An 18,415-nucleotide genomic window follows, 5' to 3' on the forward strand; every position below is an offset into this window, starting at 1 on the left:
AAACGGTCAGTGTCTCCCCTCTGCGTTACGCAAGGGAGACAATCAATGTCCCCCCTCTGCGTTTATGCAAGGAAGACAATTGGTCAGTGTTGTACAAGCGACACTCAGTAGCTTGACAGACTCAGGCTGACCTACGAGACCTGACACGTGCACTAACTGGAATGGAAACCTTTGACCCGGACTTATATACGAGTCTCTAGGCTACCCAGCAAGCTATGGTATGTTGTGCGCAAAGTTGCCAGGGTCACCTCCACTCGAAAGTATCCAAAGTCACAGAGATGTCCCTTGCTCAGGCTGACCTAAGAGACCAGAAACGTGCACTGTCTTATATAACCAATGAAAACCTGTGACCCAGACAAAGGTATGAGTCTCTATTGAAGCTACCCAGCAAGCTATGGTGTAGTGCGCAAAGTTACTTGGGTCACTTCTACTCAAAAGGCATCCAAAGTCCCAGATAATTTCAATGGTATAAGGTCTCTAATTATTACAACGTTTTTAACGTTGTGAACTGTTCGACGATCGAACGCAGACTGCTCGCTCCCCATAAGAGCATCGCTTTATATACTGATATATATACCACGTGACCCGCTTGCTAAAGACATCACCCTACTATTTCATGTTAACACAACCCTACCGTTTCAAACAGTAATTGTATAATACTGTGGCTATATTATGAAATACATATTGTGCATCTTAATAACCGACTTGTATTATTAAATCATCAAATTATGTACATAAAAGTACAATGATCAATCCAAAATACACACGCTATTTGCGTGGAACGTACCGAATAGTCGAATGCTTGTTCGCGGGAAATGTACTTTCGTTTTGGTGTAAATAATAGGAAAGAACTCAAAGAATAATGAACCTAAAGGATAAAATACCGGCCAAAATCGTCACACTACCCACGCCTCCGATTTCAAGCGTCCCGCTTACAATACTCTGTCTAAGTGTGAAACAAAAACGTCAACATCTTTTATTGACAAAAAAAATACTACTCCCGGTAGTCATGTTAAAAGCAAATGTTATGACAAAACATGATATCTAATGCTAAATGAATGACTAGTATCCTGATGGGATGAGAAAAACAAACATGAGTATGACCTGATGAAACAATGAACAAGAAACAGTAACAATAAACTATACAGCTAACTCTAATAGTTCTAAATGTGTCTCAGTCATTTGGCAGTATGCCCCATGGTTATGTGGATATAGAAACCCATCGCGTCATGGCATATTTCACCGCAGACATTACATCTCATAGGATTGTCGACACAATGGCAACCCTTATGTACGAACATCATGGCCTGGTTGCCGAAGGTGATATCGCACACATCGCATTTGTTTACCCTAGGTTCGTCTGTCTGGGTCTGTACGTTACAGCCAACCACCGTGGGGACCTGTCTTCTCATCGAACTATGGTCTGGAGCGGCAGTTTCAAGTGGGCGATCACAGCTGACCTCGTTTTCAAGTTCTAGTCTAGCATTTTCTAGCTTGACATGCTCAAGTTCGGCTCTTATCCTATCCAAGTCGCTTTGTTCTTGATGTGACGCCATTGTGACGCTGAGTCGGGATGCTTTAAGGGTCGTCCCAATATATCCCACCGCTGCCACCAATTTTTGTAACGTGTCTACCGTTCCTTCGGGATATATATATAATGGCTTTTCCTCGGGCTTTCCTTAGCCGTGTGATTTGATAAACAAATAATATAATTTGCCTCTTTACAAGCCGGTTCCGTATGCCCTGTGCGACTTGGATTGCTTTGATCACTTGGGTTGACTTGGGTCGACTCGGGTTGACTTGGGTCGACTTGGGTTGACTTGGGTCGACTTGGGTCGACTTGGGTCGTCTTGAGTTGACTTGCAATGGGTCAACTTGGGGTGATTTGAGTCAACTTGGGTTGACTTGGATCACCTAGGGTGTCTTGGGTGACTTGGGTCACTTGGGTTGACTTGAGTCGACTTGGGTCGACTTGGGTCGTCTTGAGTTGACGTGGGTCAACTTGGGGTGATTTGAGTCAACTTGGGTTGACTTGGATCACCTAGGGTGTCTTGGGTGACTTGGGTCACCCCGGGTGTCTTACACCTATTGCAACGAGTCTGCAGTGTCTCCCCTCTGCGTTACGCAAGGGAGACAATCAATGTCCCCCCTCTGCGTTTATGCAAGGAAGACAATTGGTCAGTGTTGTACAAGCGACACTCAGTAGCTTGACAGACTCAGGCTGACCTACGAGACCTGACACGTGCACTAACTGGAATGGAAACCTTTGACCCGGACTTATATACGAGTCTCTAGGCTACCCAGCAAGCTATGGTATGTTGTGCGCAAAGTTGCCAGGGTAACCTCCACTCGAAAGTATCCAAAGTCACAGAGATGTCCCTTGCTCAGGCTGACCTAAGAGACCAGAAACGTGCACTGTCTTATATTACCAATGAAAACATGTGACCCGGACAAAGGTATGAGTCTATATTGAAGCTACCCAGCAAGCTATGGTGTAGTGCGCAAAGTTACTTGGGTCACTTCTACTCAAAAGGCATCCAAAGTCCCAGATAATTTCAATGGTATAAGGTCTCTAATTATTACAACGTATTTAACGTTGTGAACTGTTCGACGATCGAACGCAGACTGCTCGCTCCCCTTTTTTTTTTTTTTTTTTTTTTTTTTTTTTTTTTTTTTCATTATTTTTTATCGAGTGCACCGGGATTGTCTCCCATATGGCCATCGCCCCCAGAAAGACGTGTTAGTTGGTTACGGGGGATAGTGCATGATACAGGAGACACCCCGTTCCAGAGGTGACCCTGGGTCTTTTAGTGCCCGGTGTATAGCACCTAGTACACTGCACCTCGGTTTAACGTCTCATGCGAAAGACGAGTTAGTAGGTTAGGTGCAGCGGGGGATCGAACCAGCGATCTCTGGATTGTGAAGCCAGTGTGTTACCACTAGACCACGGATCCGCTACTCGCTCCCCATAAGAGCAGCGCTTTATATACTGATATATATACCACGTGACCCGCTTGCTAAAGACATCACCCTACTATTTCATGTTAACACAACCCTACCGTTTCAAACAGTAATTGTATAATACTGTGGCTATATTATGAAATACATATTGTGCATCTTAATAACCGACTTGTATTATTAAATCATCAAATTATGTACATAAAAATACAATGATCAATCCAAAATACACACGCTATTTGCGTGGAACGTACCGAATAGTCGAATGCTTGTTCGCGGGAAATGTACTTTCGTTTTGGTGTAAATAATAGGAAAGAACTCAAAGAATAATGAACCTAAAGGATAAAATACCGGCCAAAATCGTCACATATACAATCGAATTCAATCAACCAAAACCAGCGTAACAAACACAATACCTGTTACCATCGATATCAATTTGCGTTCTGTTTGAGGATAAATGCTCAAAACAAATGTACTTAAGATGTAATCACAAAACTTGGTATACATATACTATCGTAAAACTTCTTTAAATAGAGAATCGATATATTGAATATATACTCTGACTTGAGCGATTCGCATAGTTAAGGCGAAATACTTTAATTAGACATTCCCTCCTTTAACGAAAGCATCGCTTACTTGATAACTCCAGCGCACGCAATGTTCCTTTCTTCAACGCAATTTGAATGTTACCCTCTATAACTCGAAAGGATTATTTGCACTGATTTAACGGTAAGCACATTTTCCACATGTTATAGCAGTTACGAGCGGATAATGGGGATGTGATTTCATCCCATATCAATTTGATGACTTTAATTGGAGTAAATAGCAATAGACATCATTGGAATTTTAATGTAATAAGTTATCTTAAATCGTGATATACACATTATACAACTAAATGTAATGAATATTTCTTGTTTGTATAATGTATTATTATCGTTTCGTTTGCCATATTTTTATATATCTTCGTTAAATTTCTTTTATCGTTATTTTAGTAAAACTCACCTACTTAAGGAGAGGAAATATTGAACTTCGAGTTATAAATAGAGTTGACTATATCAAAAGTGATGACAGGATTATGCACAGCCTTTTAATTCTCCATGTTCAAATAAAATGGATAGGTCAACACCATCTGTTTTGGTTTATTTTCTAGACATCACATCAAATTCAGAGAGCTGGTACTTTTTATTGCCAGTACGCTGTTAAGCGCTATGGAATATAAATATAAATTCTTAAAATCTGTGATATACTACAATCGTGTTAATTTCAGATAAAGCGGAGACGAAATTAGAAGAATACAAGATAATAAAGATTGCACAACAAGCAGGTTTCAATTTATTTAAAAGTACCTGGATACTTATAATGTCGTAAGATGATTAATTATAACATTAACTGGTTATAACGCCAACATTTGATGATACCTGTAGACTTAAGTCTTCGTAATTGCATAGAAATATTATCTAATTATTGTACGTTTTCCGGTTAGTGACTTTTTGAGAGATCGAAAGAATTCGAACAGTGACCATAACGTGTAACCTCCCGGTCCCAGGAGGACACCATATCCACTACTCTACGTCGATATTGCATGTAAAAAGTCTTAGCAGGTTGAACCAAAGGAATCGTGATTAGCTGGTATGCAAAAAAACTTTTGATAAAAGTCTTCACAATTGTTGAAAACGATATGTTACATTTTACCATTGTTAGCAGTTTTGAACCAATAGAAACACAAACTACTGTTCGATGGTTACAACCATATGCCTGATGTAACCAACTATGTGACGGATTTTTCTACCTAACTGTATTGATACAAGATGCAGTACCAGCATCAATGAGTATGTTTAAAATAACCTGTTACCATCGGTATATACATACCGATTAAAATGTGTAGGTAAGTGGTTTTGTGAAAAGCAGTTAAACCTTAATTTTATTTTTTTTAATTTTTAAGAAAAAAATAAGTTATGTGGTCTATTTGCCAATATATGAACAGGTCCGCATTTGAGATTATTAAGGACGGACATTGACATAGAAGTTCAAGAAGCCATGATACAAAGATCCGAAAACGGAGAGAGGCAGACATATGCAAACACCATGGCAAACTTGGGTCATAATCCCAGCCCGAAACACCGTTGGGCTTCAGGAGGTACGATCGTTTCAGACAGTTTTTCAAAATATCCGTATTGTGTACTTTCTGCTGATTGGCATGCCTGTGTCTGTCACAAATATTAACATATGCTCCATAAGTTTGGAAGAGATGCAAGTGAGGGATATTGGTCTGTAGTTGCTGGCTTCAGATTTATGACCCTTTTTGTATACTGGAGCTATGGTTGCGTTCTTCCAATCATCGGGCACAATACCTGTTTCTAACGATAACCTGAATATGTGAGTGAGGATGGGGGCTATTTCACTGTGGAGTTCTTTGAGGGCCCTTGGTGAAATTTGATCTGGACCTTGAGCTTTATTTGGGTTTAGGCCTGCCAGGAGTTTGTCAACGCCATCAACCGTTATTGTAATAGGGAGCATACTGTGAGAGGGTGGGTTTAGTACACGTTTGCACATTTGCTTTAGGCTCAATGGTTGTGGTCGGGAGAAGACAGACTCAAACTGTTTGTTGAGAATGTTTGCCTTGTCCTTTGCATTTGTAAGAGTTTGACCTTCAGACTTAAGGGGTGCTACTCCACAGTTTTCAGATTTGTTATGCTTTACAAAGCTGTAGAATTTTTTGTTTTGACCTGGTTGGGAATCTCCTGAGAAGATAACAGACTCTAAGTACGACCAGTACGAGTTACGTATTTTTCGTTGGATGATCGCCTTTAGGGTCTTAAAGTGGGGATTTGACTGGGGGGGGGGGGGGGGGGGGCTTATTTTTCTTTTTAAGTTTAGCATACATTTTGTCCCGTTTACGTATTTGTCTAAGTATGTCCATGGTCACCCAGGGGAGATTTTGTCTATGTTTGGTCATTTTCGTTGGTATGTACAAGTCACAGAGTCTATGAAATTCAGTCTTAAAGTCAGTCCAGGCTGAGTTTGGGTCTGTGTGTTTACATTCTCTGAAAATCGTTTAACTCCGATTTGATTTTTGACCGGTTGGCTTTTTTGTAGCATGGGGTTTTTCTTTGGGGTTGGACAGGGCGACCTCTTTTTATGTTAAATTCATGGAAGATGATATCATGATCGGAGTTTCCTAAGCTTGGGAGGGATTTGACATTATAAACCAGTGATGGTACATTTGTGAGGAGTAGGTCTAAGATATTATTATTTCTTGTGGGGATTTTTACCATTTGCTCAAGGTTGAGGCTGACAATATTTTCAAGGAAATCTTCATATAGGGTTTTGAATTTGCAGGAGTTCTTAATAGCTTCTGAAGACCAGTCTATGTCGGGCATGTTGAAATCACCTGCAAGCCATATGATGCTGTTTTTAGGGATTTTTTGCAGAGATTACCATAATTGTTAGAGGGCATTTGGGTCATTTTCATGAGGCTTGTAGAATGAGCCGACATAGATATTACGGGAACCGGGTATACTTAACTTGGCCCAACAGACATTACAGTCTGTTCTGCGATCTGGCTGCTCCTGCTCACTTCAAAAAGTGTTTTCAACAAAAGTGAATAGCTCTTGAAACAAAACCAAAACGATAAGCGAGACACACTTTGAACATCACTATTGAATTTGTGAAAGCAGAAACCTTTATTTAATTTACCGGTACGACTTTTTTCGAGCTCGATATTAGCTCTATCATATACGAACAATTCTAGTAATTGGTAAAACGTTGAAAACCTGACAACGTCTCTTCGAATTGTTTGTATAGTGATATAGATCTACATATGTTTCTTGAGTTAATATTTTCATCCAGGTGAACAACGCTCTTTAGATTTAATACATACATTAAATACCTGTAGTATAGATATTGACGTTTTCAGTTGTTTATCGCGTCAAATAACGGAAGCCGTTAACAAAAGACATTACAATTAACATAACTATTTATACTTGTTAAGTATGTTGTTAATTTATAAACGGAAACTATTATCAAACTAAACTTGATAACTATACGCCGATAACTGCGCAATCGATGAATATTTAGTAGAATCCATCACGATTAGGTATCCACTGAATGAAGTACGTATCACATTACTCGACTATGTTGACAGAGTGAGTGATTGGTACATCGAATTCCGTCAACGTATTTATGGCTTCCACAATTTAAAATTTCGCTTTTTATCCCCCGCCAGAGGCGGAGGGATATTGTTTTGGCGTTGTCCGTCCGTCCGGCACTTTTGTGTCCGGAGCCATATCTTGGAAGTGCTTTGGCGGATTTCATTGAAACTTGGTATGAGTATATATATGCATAAGAGGATGATCCACGCCAAATGGCATTGTACACCATCTGTTAAAAACAGAGTAATGGCCCTTTGTATCCTGAAAAAATGCTTATTACTATAGGAACTTTTGTGTCCGGAGCCATATCTTGGAAGTGCTTTTGCGGATTTCATTGAAACTTGGTATGAGTATATATATGCATAAGAGGATGATGAACGCCAAATGGCATTGTATACCATCTGTTAAAAACAGAGTTATGGCCCTTTGTATCTTGAACAATTGCTTTTTACTATAAGCACTTTTGTGTCCGGAGCCATATCTTGGAAGTGCTTTGGCGGTTTTCATCGAAACTTGGTATGAGTATATTTCCCCCGCCAGAGGCGGAGGGATATTGTTTTGGCGTTGTCCGGCTGTCCGTCCGTCCGTCACTTTTGTGTCCGTAGCCATATCTTGGAAGTGCTTTGGCGTATTTCATTGAAACTTCTCAGAGTATATATATATGCATAAGAGGATGATTCATGCCAAATGGCATTGTACACGATCTGTTAAAACCAGAGTTATGGCCCTTTGTATCTTGAAAAAATCCTTTTTTTTATAGGCACTTTTGTGTCCGGAGCCATATCTTGAAAGTGCTTTGGCGGATTTTATTGAAACTTGGTATGAGTATATATCCCCCGCCAGAGGCCAGAGGCGGAGGGATATTGTTTTGGCGTTGTCTGGCTGTCCGTCCGTCCCTTTTTCGTCCGGAGCCATATCTTGGAAGTGCTTTGGCGGATTTCACTGAAACTTGGTATGAGTATATATATGGATAAGAGGATGATGCACGCCAAATGGCATTGTACACCATCTGTGAATAACAGACTTATGGCCCTTTGTATATTGAAAAAATGCTTTTTGAGTGTCAAATATAATACTTTTGTGTCCAGAAGCATATAGGCGGGGGATATCAATTCAACGAATTTGCTTGATATATTTTCAGACTGTGCGAGTTAAACACGTTTGATCAGTGCAATTAGTATTGTGCGCTGATGTTTCGTTAGATACCATCAGTAGTATGACTCCCCTCGTTCATTTCGATAGACTCGCTACTTTGATTTAAAGGCCCTTAACAATGAGGCAAATTCCAGTTACGAGTTCAATAACTCGCCTTGTGTCGTGTAAATCTGGTACAATGTCCATTAAAGCATTTTCATGAAACTTGGCTTAAATGTTTTAATCATTTAGACAATGTGCAAGATATATGAGGTACTCATGTCTGCTTAATGACAATGTCATACTTCAAGGTCAAAAGTCGGTACCGGTAGTCATTCCCCTATGGCCATTATCGAGCGGGAAGAAATTTAATTTGGTGCTAGAAGTTAACGTTCTTAAAGGGGCCGTCAACCACAAACGACGAACAAGGAAAGTTCTATAATACGGTAATTTTTTTACAATTATTAGTTTATATTGATTAAAATAGTACGACTGCTGTATTACATTACTAGAAAAAGTTGTTAAGTTTTCATATTTTCATTATATTCGGTAATACAATTTTACTGTGTATATCTAGGTACCAGGTAACTACCAGTGAACTATGAATAACGCAAGTAGATTGATCATCATCGTCACGTGGTTAACACAGGATTGCAAATTGTGCATGCGTAGTGAATTGTATATATTTTACATATAAACTGATCAATCTACTTGCGTTATTAATTGTGAGTATATCGTTATGTCACCTATTTTCGCGACGTACTGTCGATTTCACAATGCGAAATTTTATTACCGAATATACTGAAAACATTAACTTTTATCAAGTAATGTAATATACCAGTCGCGATATTTTAATCAATATAAACTAATACTTGTAAAACAATATGGTATTTTATCACATGCCATACCCTGTTTCCAATGTAATATAACCATAACATATATTTTTATAACCATAACATATATTTTTATATTACACATTATGTAATATATTTTTAATCGTTTTCATTGGCTTATTTTCGTTTGATTGACCAATCGCATTTTGTTATTTTGCTGAAATGACGTTGCAACGTCAAATGACGTCACGAAATGTAAACAACGTTCGGGATTTATCATTATGTTTGCGTGAATATTTATTTAATTTGCACATTAAAAAGCATGTGTTAAAAAATCTTACACGATGTCATTTCATACCATATTTGATTAAACTCGTACAGGAAATTCGTTAGTAAGCTCGCCACAGGCTCGCTTACTACATGTAACAAAATTTCTGAAATGGTTTAATAAAATCACAGGCAGCAGTATCATAAAAAAAAGCTCCCCCCGGACCATACCCCCCCCCCCCCCGAGCTTACCCCAGGGGTTCCAGATTGTTAAATGTACACCTATTGTGTATGGTTTGACTTTTCAACAACGAATATTGACAAAAATAACAGTTTAAAAAAATACCCCTCTTATAGGTATTATATATACACAAGGTATGAAACGCGCTATATGCCTATTGCTGAAAGATTGTGAAACAAGAGACGTTTTTTTTATTTATCTTTTTGTTTTTTAATGATACTGCTGCCTGTGAATAAAATATGGTATGATATGACAACTCGTGCCATATCATATATTAAGTACTTTTCTTTTTTCGTTGTTTGTGGTTGACAGACCCTTTAAGTTTAACAGCACCAATTGCAGACTTCTTTTCATTTGTTTGTCATATGACTGGTGGCATAATATATGATTACTTCCTTATCATCCACTGCAAGAACAAAAGATGACACTCCTCAAACTAAAGACAGAAGACAATCTCAAAAGTCCAACATTAGTATGGTTTCCTCAAGTTGACTTAAAAGGACCAAGTTTAACAATAATTTTCTTTGAGGATGTATTTTAGTAAGATATTATATAGATTGAAATTTGAAATCTTACAAAAATTCTTCTAAACAGTGCAAGTAAACTGCCTTTGGCAGTAAACCATTTATTCATCTTACTGTTGAAGGTGTAAATAACGGCCATTCCATCATTTTAGTGATTGTTCTTTTGGTTTACAAATTCATTTCATCTCCTCCCTCACTTTTTTTCTTTCTCTTCTTTTCTTCTTTTTCATAATATTGTTCATAATAGGTAAAAAAAGTGAGGATTCTGTAGAAATAGCAAACATTTTCTTAACAAAAAATTGCTACCTATTTTAACCCACATATTTTCATTAACCCTATGTTTGCAATGGCAAGAAAACCATTAGCTAAAGTTAACCACAAGTCGAATTTACTCACTGTAGACATCAATAACCGTACAGTTTATTCATAATTAATCAACCCATTTTAATAATATATTTAACCCCTTCAAAAAATAAAAACTTACAAAACAAGAAATTTACAGATCTAAAGCTATTTAGCTAGTTCTTAACTACACATGCATGATCATTTTAAAAGTATTTTACATAATAACACTGCTATCACAAACGTGTTCCCAAGAATAAAAATAAAGAATATAATTTTAAGGAAATACTTAACAACATGCTTAAATTAAATAAAAATCAGTTTCTGTTTGTCATTAAAAGTCAATAATTTTGGCACCATCTGTTTTCATGATTATTAAGTCAAATGCAAACTATCAATAGAGATTTCTAAACAAATGCCAACAGAAGCATATACAACATTGTACATGTGTATAATAGTGATAATAATAATAATCTCTCTCTAGATTATAATAAAATAATGATGCATTAACAAAGTACTCTAATCAGCATTTCTTCCGAGCCATGAAATAAGCCTAACACTTGGAAAAGGGGGCTTAATGCATGTGCGTAAAGTGTTGTCCAAGATTAGCCAATGCAGTTTGCACAGGCTAATTTAGAACGCTTTCCGCATAACCTAGATTTTTGCTTTGAAGAGACTTTCTTATAATGAAAATAACCATACAAGCAGAAAGTGTTGACCATACTGCACAGAATAATCAGGGACAAACTTAAGGCACTTGCATTAAGCCCCGTTTTCCCCGAGCACAGCTCAAATGTATTCATCAACTGGTTTCCGGATGTGCATTGTCGCAGATTGAGGAGTCTGGCTTGTACATTGAGAACACAATTGTCTGACCAACTCCAGTACTGGACACCAATTTGTAGCCTTTCAACTCGAGTTTGTTGAGCACCGAGCGTACAACATCATTGGTACGATATTCTTTACTGGAATACAGTCAAAACAAAATGATTCAATTTTAGTATAGTTTACTTAAGAAAATAAATTTATAGTATTAATTATATAAATATAATATAATATAACTGCGTGTTGGCTGTTTAACCAGCAACACACCTGAAAAACACAATGTACATAATGGCCCTTATGGCTTAATAAGGTGTGTTTTTCGCAATGTAGATACATTCTGATACTTGTATAACACAACGGATTACATTATACTTTATACTTTACTGACACTTAACATTTCCTGTAAAACGCTTATGCAGTAAAGCTGTTGACTTATTTAGGTAGAATAGTACATAGTAAGGATTAGTGCTAATTGTTAACAACTTGATTACCCATTAAGTTATGTATGTGTGGGTTACGTTAGACATAAATGTATTTCATGCCTACTGTAATTCAGTCGTTTTTCAAAACATTGGAAATAATTATTTGTAACTAACTTGAATTCGTCAATAAATCTACTGACAAAGATAAACAACAACAGACAAAATTGTCACAAAACAAGGTTTTCAATTAAAAAAAAAAAGTATGATAAAGGGAGACAATTCAAAATGTGCATTGTTACCCCCCTTGTTTCAAATTCAACCTATTTTTACTCGTAGCGACCTTGATTTCAATTTTGGAAAAAAAAAGTCTGATAAAGGGAGACAACTCAAACTCAAAATGTGCATTGTTACTGATTGTTCAGTTACCCCCCTTATTTCAAAATCAATCTATTTTAAGTCCTGGCGACATTGACCTTGAAGATATGGACGTAATTTTTTCGCACGAAACAATGTCCAATGATGGTGAACAAATGTGTCAAATGATTTTAAAATCTCACAATGAACAACATAGTTATGGCCCGGACAAGCTAATTGATGGCCATTTTTTATCTTTGAACTCAAAGTGTGACCTTGAAGATATCGACGTAATTCTTTCGCGTGACACACCGTCCAATGATGGTGAACAAATATGCCAAATGATTTTAAAATCTCACAATGAATGACAAAGTTATGGCCCGGACAAGCTTGTTCCGTCTGCCCACCTGCCAGCCAGCCCGCCGACATTCGCCAATCTTATAACCAGTTTTTTCCTTCGGAAAACCTAGTTAACAATTAATCTTTGGTGAATAATGATGGTTTCACAGTAACGATCAGATAAAGGATATGATCAAGGATGTCTTGAACATGACATTACCTTCATTTTTTAACTACATAACATGCCAGATTTATTTTGTAATACTGTTCAGTTGCTGTCTCCACAGGCTTAAACTGATGACACCTTGATTGTCAGCACACCAGAGAAACTTGTTCCACTTACAAGTTATTTCCCAGAATCTGAATGAGTTCAGCTCCAAGATAGGCCATTAGTTCCTTGTCGCTCCACTCATCCCCAACAGTTGTGGGGCCACACTCCTAGAAATATCGATATTTACAGAAAAGTATTTAGGACTCAGGGGTGCAGAAAATCTTTTAAAAGTCATTCTATCCACTGAAAGAGTCAAGACACACTTACTTAATTTGTAGTCACCCTAAGTTTCATGATTTTCACAATCACCGCTCAAAAGACATGACACTTCTCCAAATAAATTGATCATTTAAAGCTGTTTAAAAAAACATTTTAAAAATGAAACACAATGTCCCCCTATATGATGTTTGACATTGTAGGATGACCTTGACCTTGTGAAGGATGACCTTGACCTTGACCTTTCACCAATCAAAATGTGCAGCTCCATGAGATACACATGCATGCCAAATATCAAGTTGCTATCTTCAATATTGCAAAAGTATTCATAAAATAAGCCATTTGGGCCACATATATTTAACCTCTGACCTTGAAGGATGACCTTGACCTTGACCTTTCACCACTCAAAATGAGCAGTTCCATGAGATGCACATGCATGCCAAATATCAAGTTGCTATCTTCAATATTGCAAAAGTATTCATAAAATGAGCGATTTTGGCCACATATAATTGACCTCTGACCTTGAAGGATGACCTTGACCTTGACCTTTCACCACTCAAAATGTGCAGCTCCATGAGATACACATGCATGCCAAATATCAAGTTGCTATCTTCAATATTGCAAAAGTATTCATAAAATGAGCGATTTTGGCCACATATATTTGACCTCTGACCTTGAAGTATGACCTTGACCTTGACCTTTCACCACTCAAAATGTGCAGCTTCATGAGATACACATGCATGCCAAATATGAAGTTGCTATCTTCAACATAGCAAAAGTTATTGCAAAATGTTAAAGTTGGCGCAAACAGACAGACCAACAGACCAACAGACAGACCAACAGACAGGGCAAAAACAATATGTCCCCCACTACTATAGTGGGGGACATAATAAACACTTTCACTAATATTATTAACCCGGCTTGAACACAAATGAACTGAGTACTGTTAGAAATTGTACTAAATTTAGCATTAACTCTTTCAGTGCTGGAACAAAATTTTTAAGGCCTTTGCAAACAGTTTGGATCCAGATGAGATGCCACAGAACGTGGCGTCTCATCAGGATCCAAACTGTTTGCTATTCTGATAGCATTCTTTGAAAAAAAATCGAAGAAAATGCTAATTTTAGAAATTCAGCAGACAAAATTTTAGCAGACAACAAATTACCCAGCATGCAAAGGGTTAAGCATCAACACAGCCTAATCATTGCCCTTCCATAATCATCTGTTACAAAATAAAGGTGCTGACTGACCTGCAAATTCAATCACTCGATAGGCTAAGTATTTCAGATATCATACTCGCCGGAATCAAATTTTAGTTGCCAATTCTATTGGGTGAGAAGAATTTCACACCCCTTGGTAGTACTAGAGCTATGCAGCAGAAACATGCATTGTCAATTATATTTGAGCAAAACTATTCTTTCGCTTACCTTGCCAAGTTCAGGTTTTCATTAACATAAAGAATTTGAACTAAAATTTAGTTCATATAAAACAGTACATGCTTTGAAAACTCTGTAGCAAAGTACAGCCAATAATAATTTCATGTTCGAAATAATGTATTGAAAGTTTGGAGGGTTCATAGACACATATTTAACCAGTTAAAGGAATTCATCCACAAAAAAAATATAGCATTTACTTTATTGCATCTCTCATTTATTAGTAAACCTGATACCTTAAGGGGCCGAGCAAATGAAAAAATGGTCTCGTGTTTATATCTATTTAATCAAATAAGTTTAATCAATTGTGGAAGATTTGATCTAAAACAAGGTATGATATGCAAGAAAACAAAAAGAACAAGAGCTGACACCAAAGGATGACCTATGCCCCTTATAAACGCTTGATAGAAGTTGTGAGCTTTTTTCGAAACCTAAACGCAGATTTCAAAACCTACACCCGGACCCTAAGTTCAAGGTCAAGGTCACAGGGGTCAAAATTTGTGTGCGTATGGAACATACACATGCATGCCAAAGCATGGGTTTTAATAGTAGTGCATTTTGACAAACTGAGGGATCTTTACCTCTAAATTAAAAGCAAGTAGTTTACACTGTATCTTACGAACACAGATTGTTGAGATAAGTCAGTATTGACTTGTGACATTTACAGTTATAATTGTGTACACCTTCATGTGTGCACTGGTGCGTTTCGGCAGTTCAAAGTAAATTCAATACAGAATGGTAACACCCGAAATGACCTGTTATGTTTGACAAGAGGGGCTATTGTTTATCCCAGTACACAGGTATTAAAGTGATGTACAATGTCAGCAAACAATCTGGTCAAAACTGGATTATGAATGTTGGATTAAAGTTGGTGAAAAAAGGGAAAAATACTAGCTTGAAACGGATTTTAATTCATCAAATTAAAACATTTTATTTGGGGATTATGCTCGTCAGATTTTTGGGAGCCATAGCCGATTCGCGATATATTGGACAACGCGATTATAACGGACCGTGATATATTGGAGTTGCAGTGTAGCTATTTGAAGCGACATAGAAGTTATGAGCATTTTTCGAAACCTAAACACAAAGTGTCACGGACAGACAGACGGACAGTCCAATCACTTTATGCCTTTCTTGGGGGGCATAAAAACCTAAAAGAACAAGACATGTGTCCATAGGGAATAGATGCTCCCAAATTTTACTTAATTTTTTCTTAAATTTCTGGTTAATATGTCAAACATTAGCTACTTAAGGCAAATTTTGAATTTAAGTAAGTTGTGGTAGTCATCTGTGATAGTTTGCCTTAAAATTGGATGATGATTGACAGTGACTGCATGGACAAGCTGTTTATTAGGCAAATATGACCAGCAAATTGTGTGACCCTGACCTAAGGAGACAGGTTATACACAAGAAACAATGTGTCCTCATGGTTGTCATAAGATGGAGGTTATCTTTAAAAAGCATTATGAATGATACAGTTACAGCTGTTAATAGGCTATATTTGATATTTGAAGTGTAACCTTGACCTTTAAGTTAGGGGATGGTTGTTATACACGCAAAGTTTCATGTTGTCTTATACACATTTACTTTTGTAAAGTAATGTCAAAGTAATGTCAAAATGGAGTAATTTGTGTCAAATTTATGGCTGACACACAAGTTTTCAAGCTGTTTTATGGCAATGTTTTTACTTTAATCATAAGTGTGACCTTGTCCTTTAAGGTAGAGAGATGAGAGCAACATGTGTCTTATGATGGTGGAAATCTATTTCAAAATCCATCTGACAACATATAGCAAAAGTGAGGCTGAGAAAAGACATTTTTCCACAGACATAAAGAGGAAGAGCACGACAACTACTTTCTTGGAAAGGGGCATAAAATAAATCAAATCTTGATTATCAATAACACAAAAATGAGTCACACAGGTAAACTTAACTTTGCAGTCAAAGAGGAGTAGCTGCAACCAATTCTATACTCAATATTTATAAAGAGTTGTCTCACATGTTACATACGCTTAATGTATTACTCTAGTGGTTACATGGTTTATTCTAAAATATGTAAGTGGTGATATTGGTTTTTACCTGCTATAAACATCATGGCCTAGATATTGTCAAGAAGGATGTTCTGACCAAGATTCATCAAGATTAAGTCATAACTTTGGTTTCTAGAAGGTTTTATTAAGATTTGATCTGGTGACCTGATCTGGTGACCGAGTTTTTGAATGCATGTGATCCAGATTCAAACTCTACATGTACCTATATATTGTGCAGATAAACAGTCTGACCAAGTTTTATTAAGATTGGATAAAAAATGTGGCCCCTAGAGTTTGTACAAGTTAAAAGTCATCAACACTCACTGGAAACGGCACAACAGACACAAGATCCTATAGGGTGATCATAAAAGAAATTGCCCCTTCTTAAGGTTTAAACTTTTAGAAGGCGCAGGAAAATAAGTTATAACATTGGTATTTTATGTTTTATTATTATGGTCTACTAAACATAAAAATTGTGATAATTAATTTTATATGAAAATGTGGAAATATGCATCAATTTAACTTGTCACTTGCCTGTTTTCAAATATTTACACTTGAGTCAATGGTCAACAATAATGGACTACACATAACTCTTTTGTTTTCATGTTAAAATCAGCATTGTCAAAACAGTTAGATTGGGAAAATTTGCGGCGTTTTGTCTAAAAATTAGAAATAAGGGTTGTTGTTGTTTTGCTTAAAAATGCTTCAAAGTTGAGAATTGAAATTGAGAATACAAATGTTTTCAGTATTATATTTACCAAGCTTGAACTTATATGGTTGGGAGACGAACAAAATTGAGATCTAAAAAAAAAATTATTTATTTTTGGAAACTTTCCATTGGGAATTTTTAGCTCCCATTTGGGAAAAATATATACTTTTTTCCATTGTGAATGGGGCCGTTTACCGGACCCGATTTTGAATGAAAAAATGATAACTATCTGTTTTAATAAACACACAGCGTAATCTAGGATGGGCACTTTTTTATTTCATGGAGACAGTCCCATGTGTCTAAGACAATCAACATAGAATATGTTTTCTTTTAGTTTTAAACAAGTTAGTTCACTTATTTTTAAGACCAATAAGACTGTGCATTTTTTAATATAAAATAACATGATTAAAAACCTGGGTACAAGATACAAATATAGTAAATCATTTTGAAAATTTAAGTGTCAGAAAAATACTGCCAACCAGTGAGGTTCTCAACTTAAAAATTATTTAAAACAGAAGAATGATAATTAAACATTTCTACAAACTGCCTCAATCCCCAGTTGCAATCATCCATATTCAAGCTATTGACCATCCGTATAAACTAATTAAAGCGCTAATCATTCAAGAAGAACTATCTCATACTCTACATCCGAATTAACTATAATCCGGATACACGTCTACCATAAAAACGAATCGATTTAACAAAAACACGTGTTATGTTGTCATTAAGAGGCCATGAAACAATCGAAACAGAAACCATTTCACAATTACCAGTCGAATTTGTGTGCTGACAATGACATACGGCATTGCAAATAGCGTTGTGTTTTTAACAATCTCAATCAACCTCAATTGTGAACTCTTCTTCTGGAAGAAAAGTGGCACCACTTCCGGCCAACTTAATGTTTAACAACGGACAACAACGGCTTGCTAAATAATTTTTTTTATCAAAATGAGTTTCTTTCGACAGAACGCTCCTTTATTTAGCGCTGTGGGTGCCGGGGCGGTGCTGTGCTACATGTATTGGCGGATGACAGCGAGAATACTGCGAGAGTTGGAGAATTTACACTTGCAGGAGTTGGAGAATTTGAGGGGGGTGGTCCAACAGTTGCAAAATATTCAATCACAGGTATGAAAAATCGCTTGACATCAATGGTGTGAACAATAACAATCAATATAGGTTTGCATTACATCTATCTAATGACTATGTATACTGCCAAGTAAGTGCCCTTTAGAGCATTACAGTCGATTGATGTATAGCGGATTTTAGTGAGTAACGGATAGGTTAAACGTTTTTTGCTTTTATTTATGTTAAGATTGATAGTTTTCTATGAATTGAATACAAAAAAGCCTATCATTGTTAAGTTGATTC

General features: G+C 36.8%; 2 protein-coding genes across 3 annotated transcripts in view; one reads left to right on the forward strand and one right to left on the reverse strand.

Annotated features, from left to right (window-relative positions):
• Positions 1–10,102: 10,102 nt before the first annotated feature.
• Positions 10,103–17,957, reverse strand: LOC127871905 (GTP cyclohydrolase 1 feedback regulatory protein-like). The gene is made up of 3 exons (XM_052415186.1): positions 17,818–17,957; positions 12,734–12,828; positions 10,103–11,415 (listed from the first exon to the last, which is right to left on the reverse strand). The coding sequence occupies exons 1-3, from the start codon at positions 17,851–17,853 to the stop codon at positions 11,253–11,255; spliced, it is 294 nt and encodes a 97-aa protein (XP_052271146.1). The 5' UTR covers positions 17,854–17,957; the 3' UTR covers positions 10,103–11,252.
• Positions 17,907–18,415, forward strand: part of LOC127871904 (regulator of microtubule dynamics protein 1-like) — a 28,065-nt gene continuing 27,556 nt past the window's right edge. The window contains exon 1 of one of the 2 annotated variants that reach the window (XM_052415184.1): positions 17,907–18,172. In XM_052415184.1, the coding sequence (XP_052271144.1) occupies positions 17,996–18,172 (177 nt within the window). In that variant the 5' untranslated portion in view covers positions 17,907–17,995. The remainder of the gene's footprint in view (positions 18,173–18,415) is intronic. The other variant, XM_052415185.1, reaches the window with a different exon arrangement.

Source organism: Dreissena polymorpha, chromosome 3 (assembly GCF_020536995.1).
Source record: "Dreissena polymorpha isolate Duluth1 chromosome 3, UMN_Dpol_1.0, whole genome shotgun sequence".
Taxonomy (NCBI): domain Eukaryota; kingdom Metazoa; phylum Mollusca; class Bivalvia; order Myida; family Dreissenidae; genus Dreissena; species Dreissena polymorpha.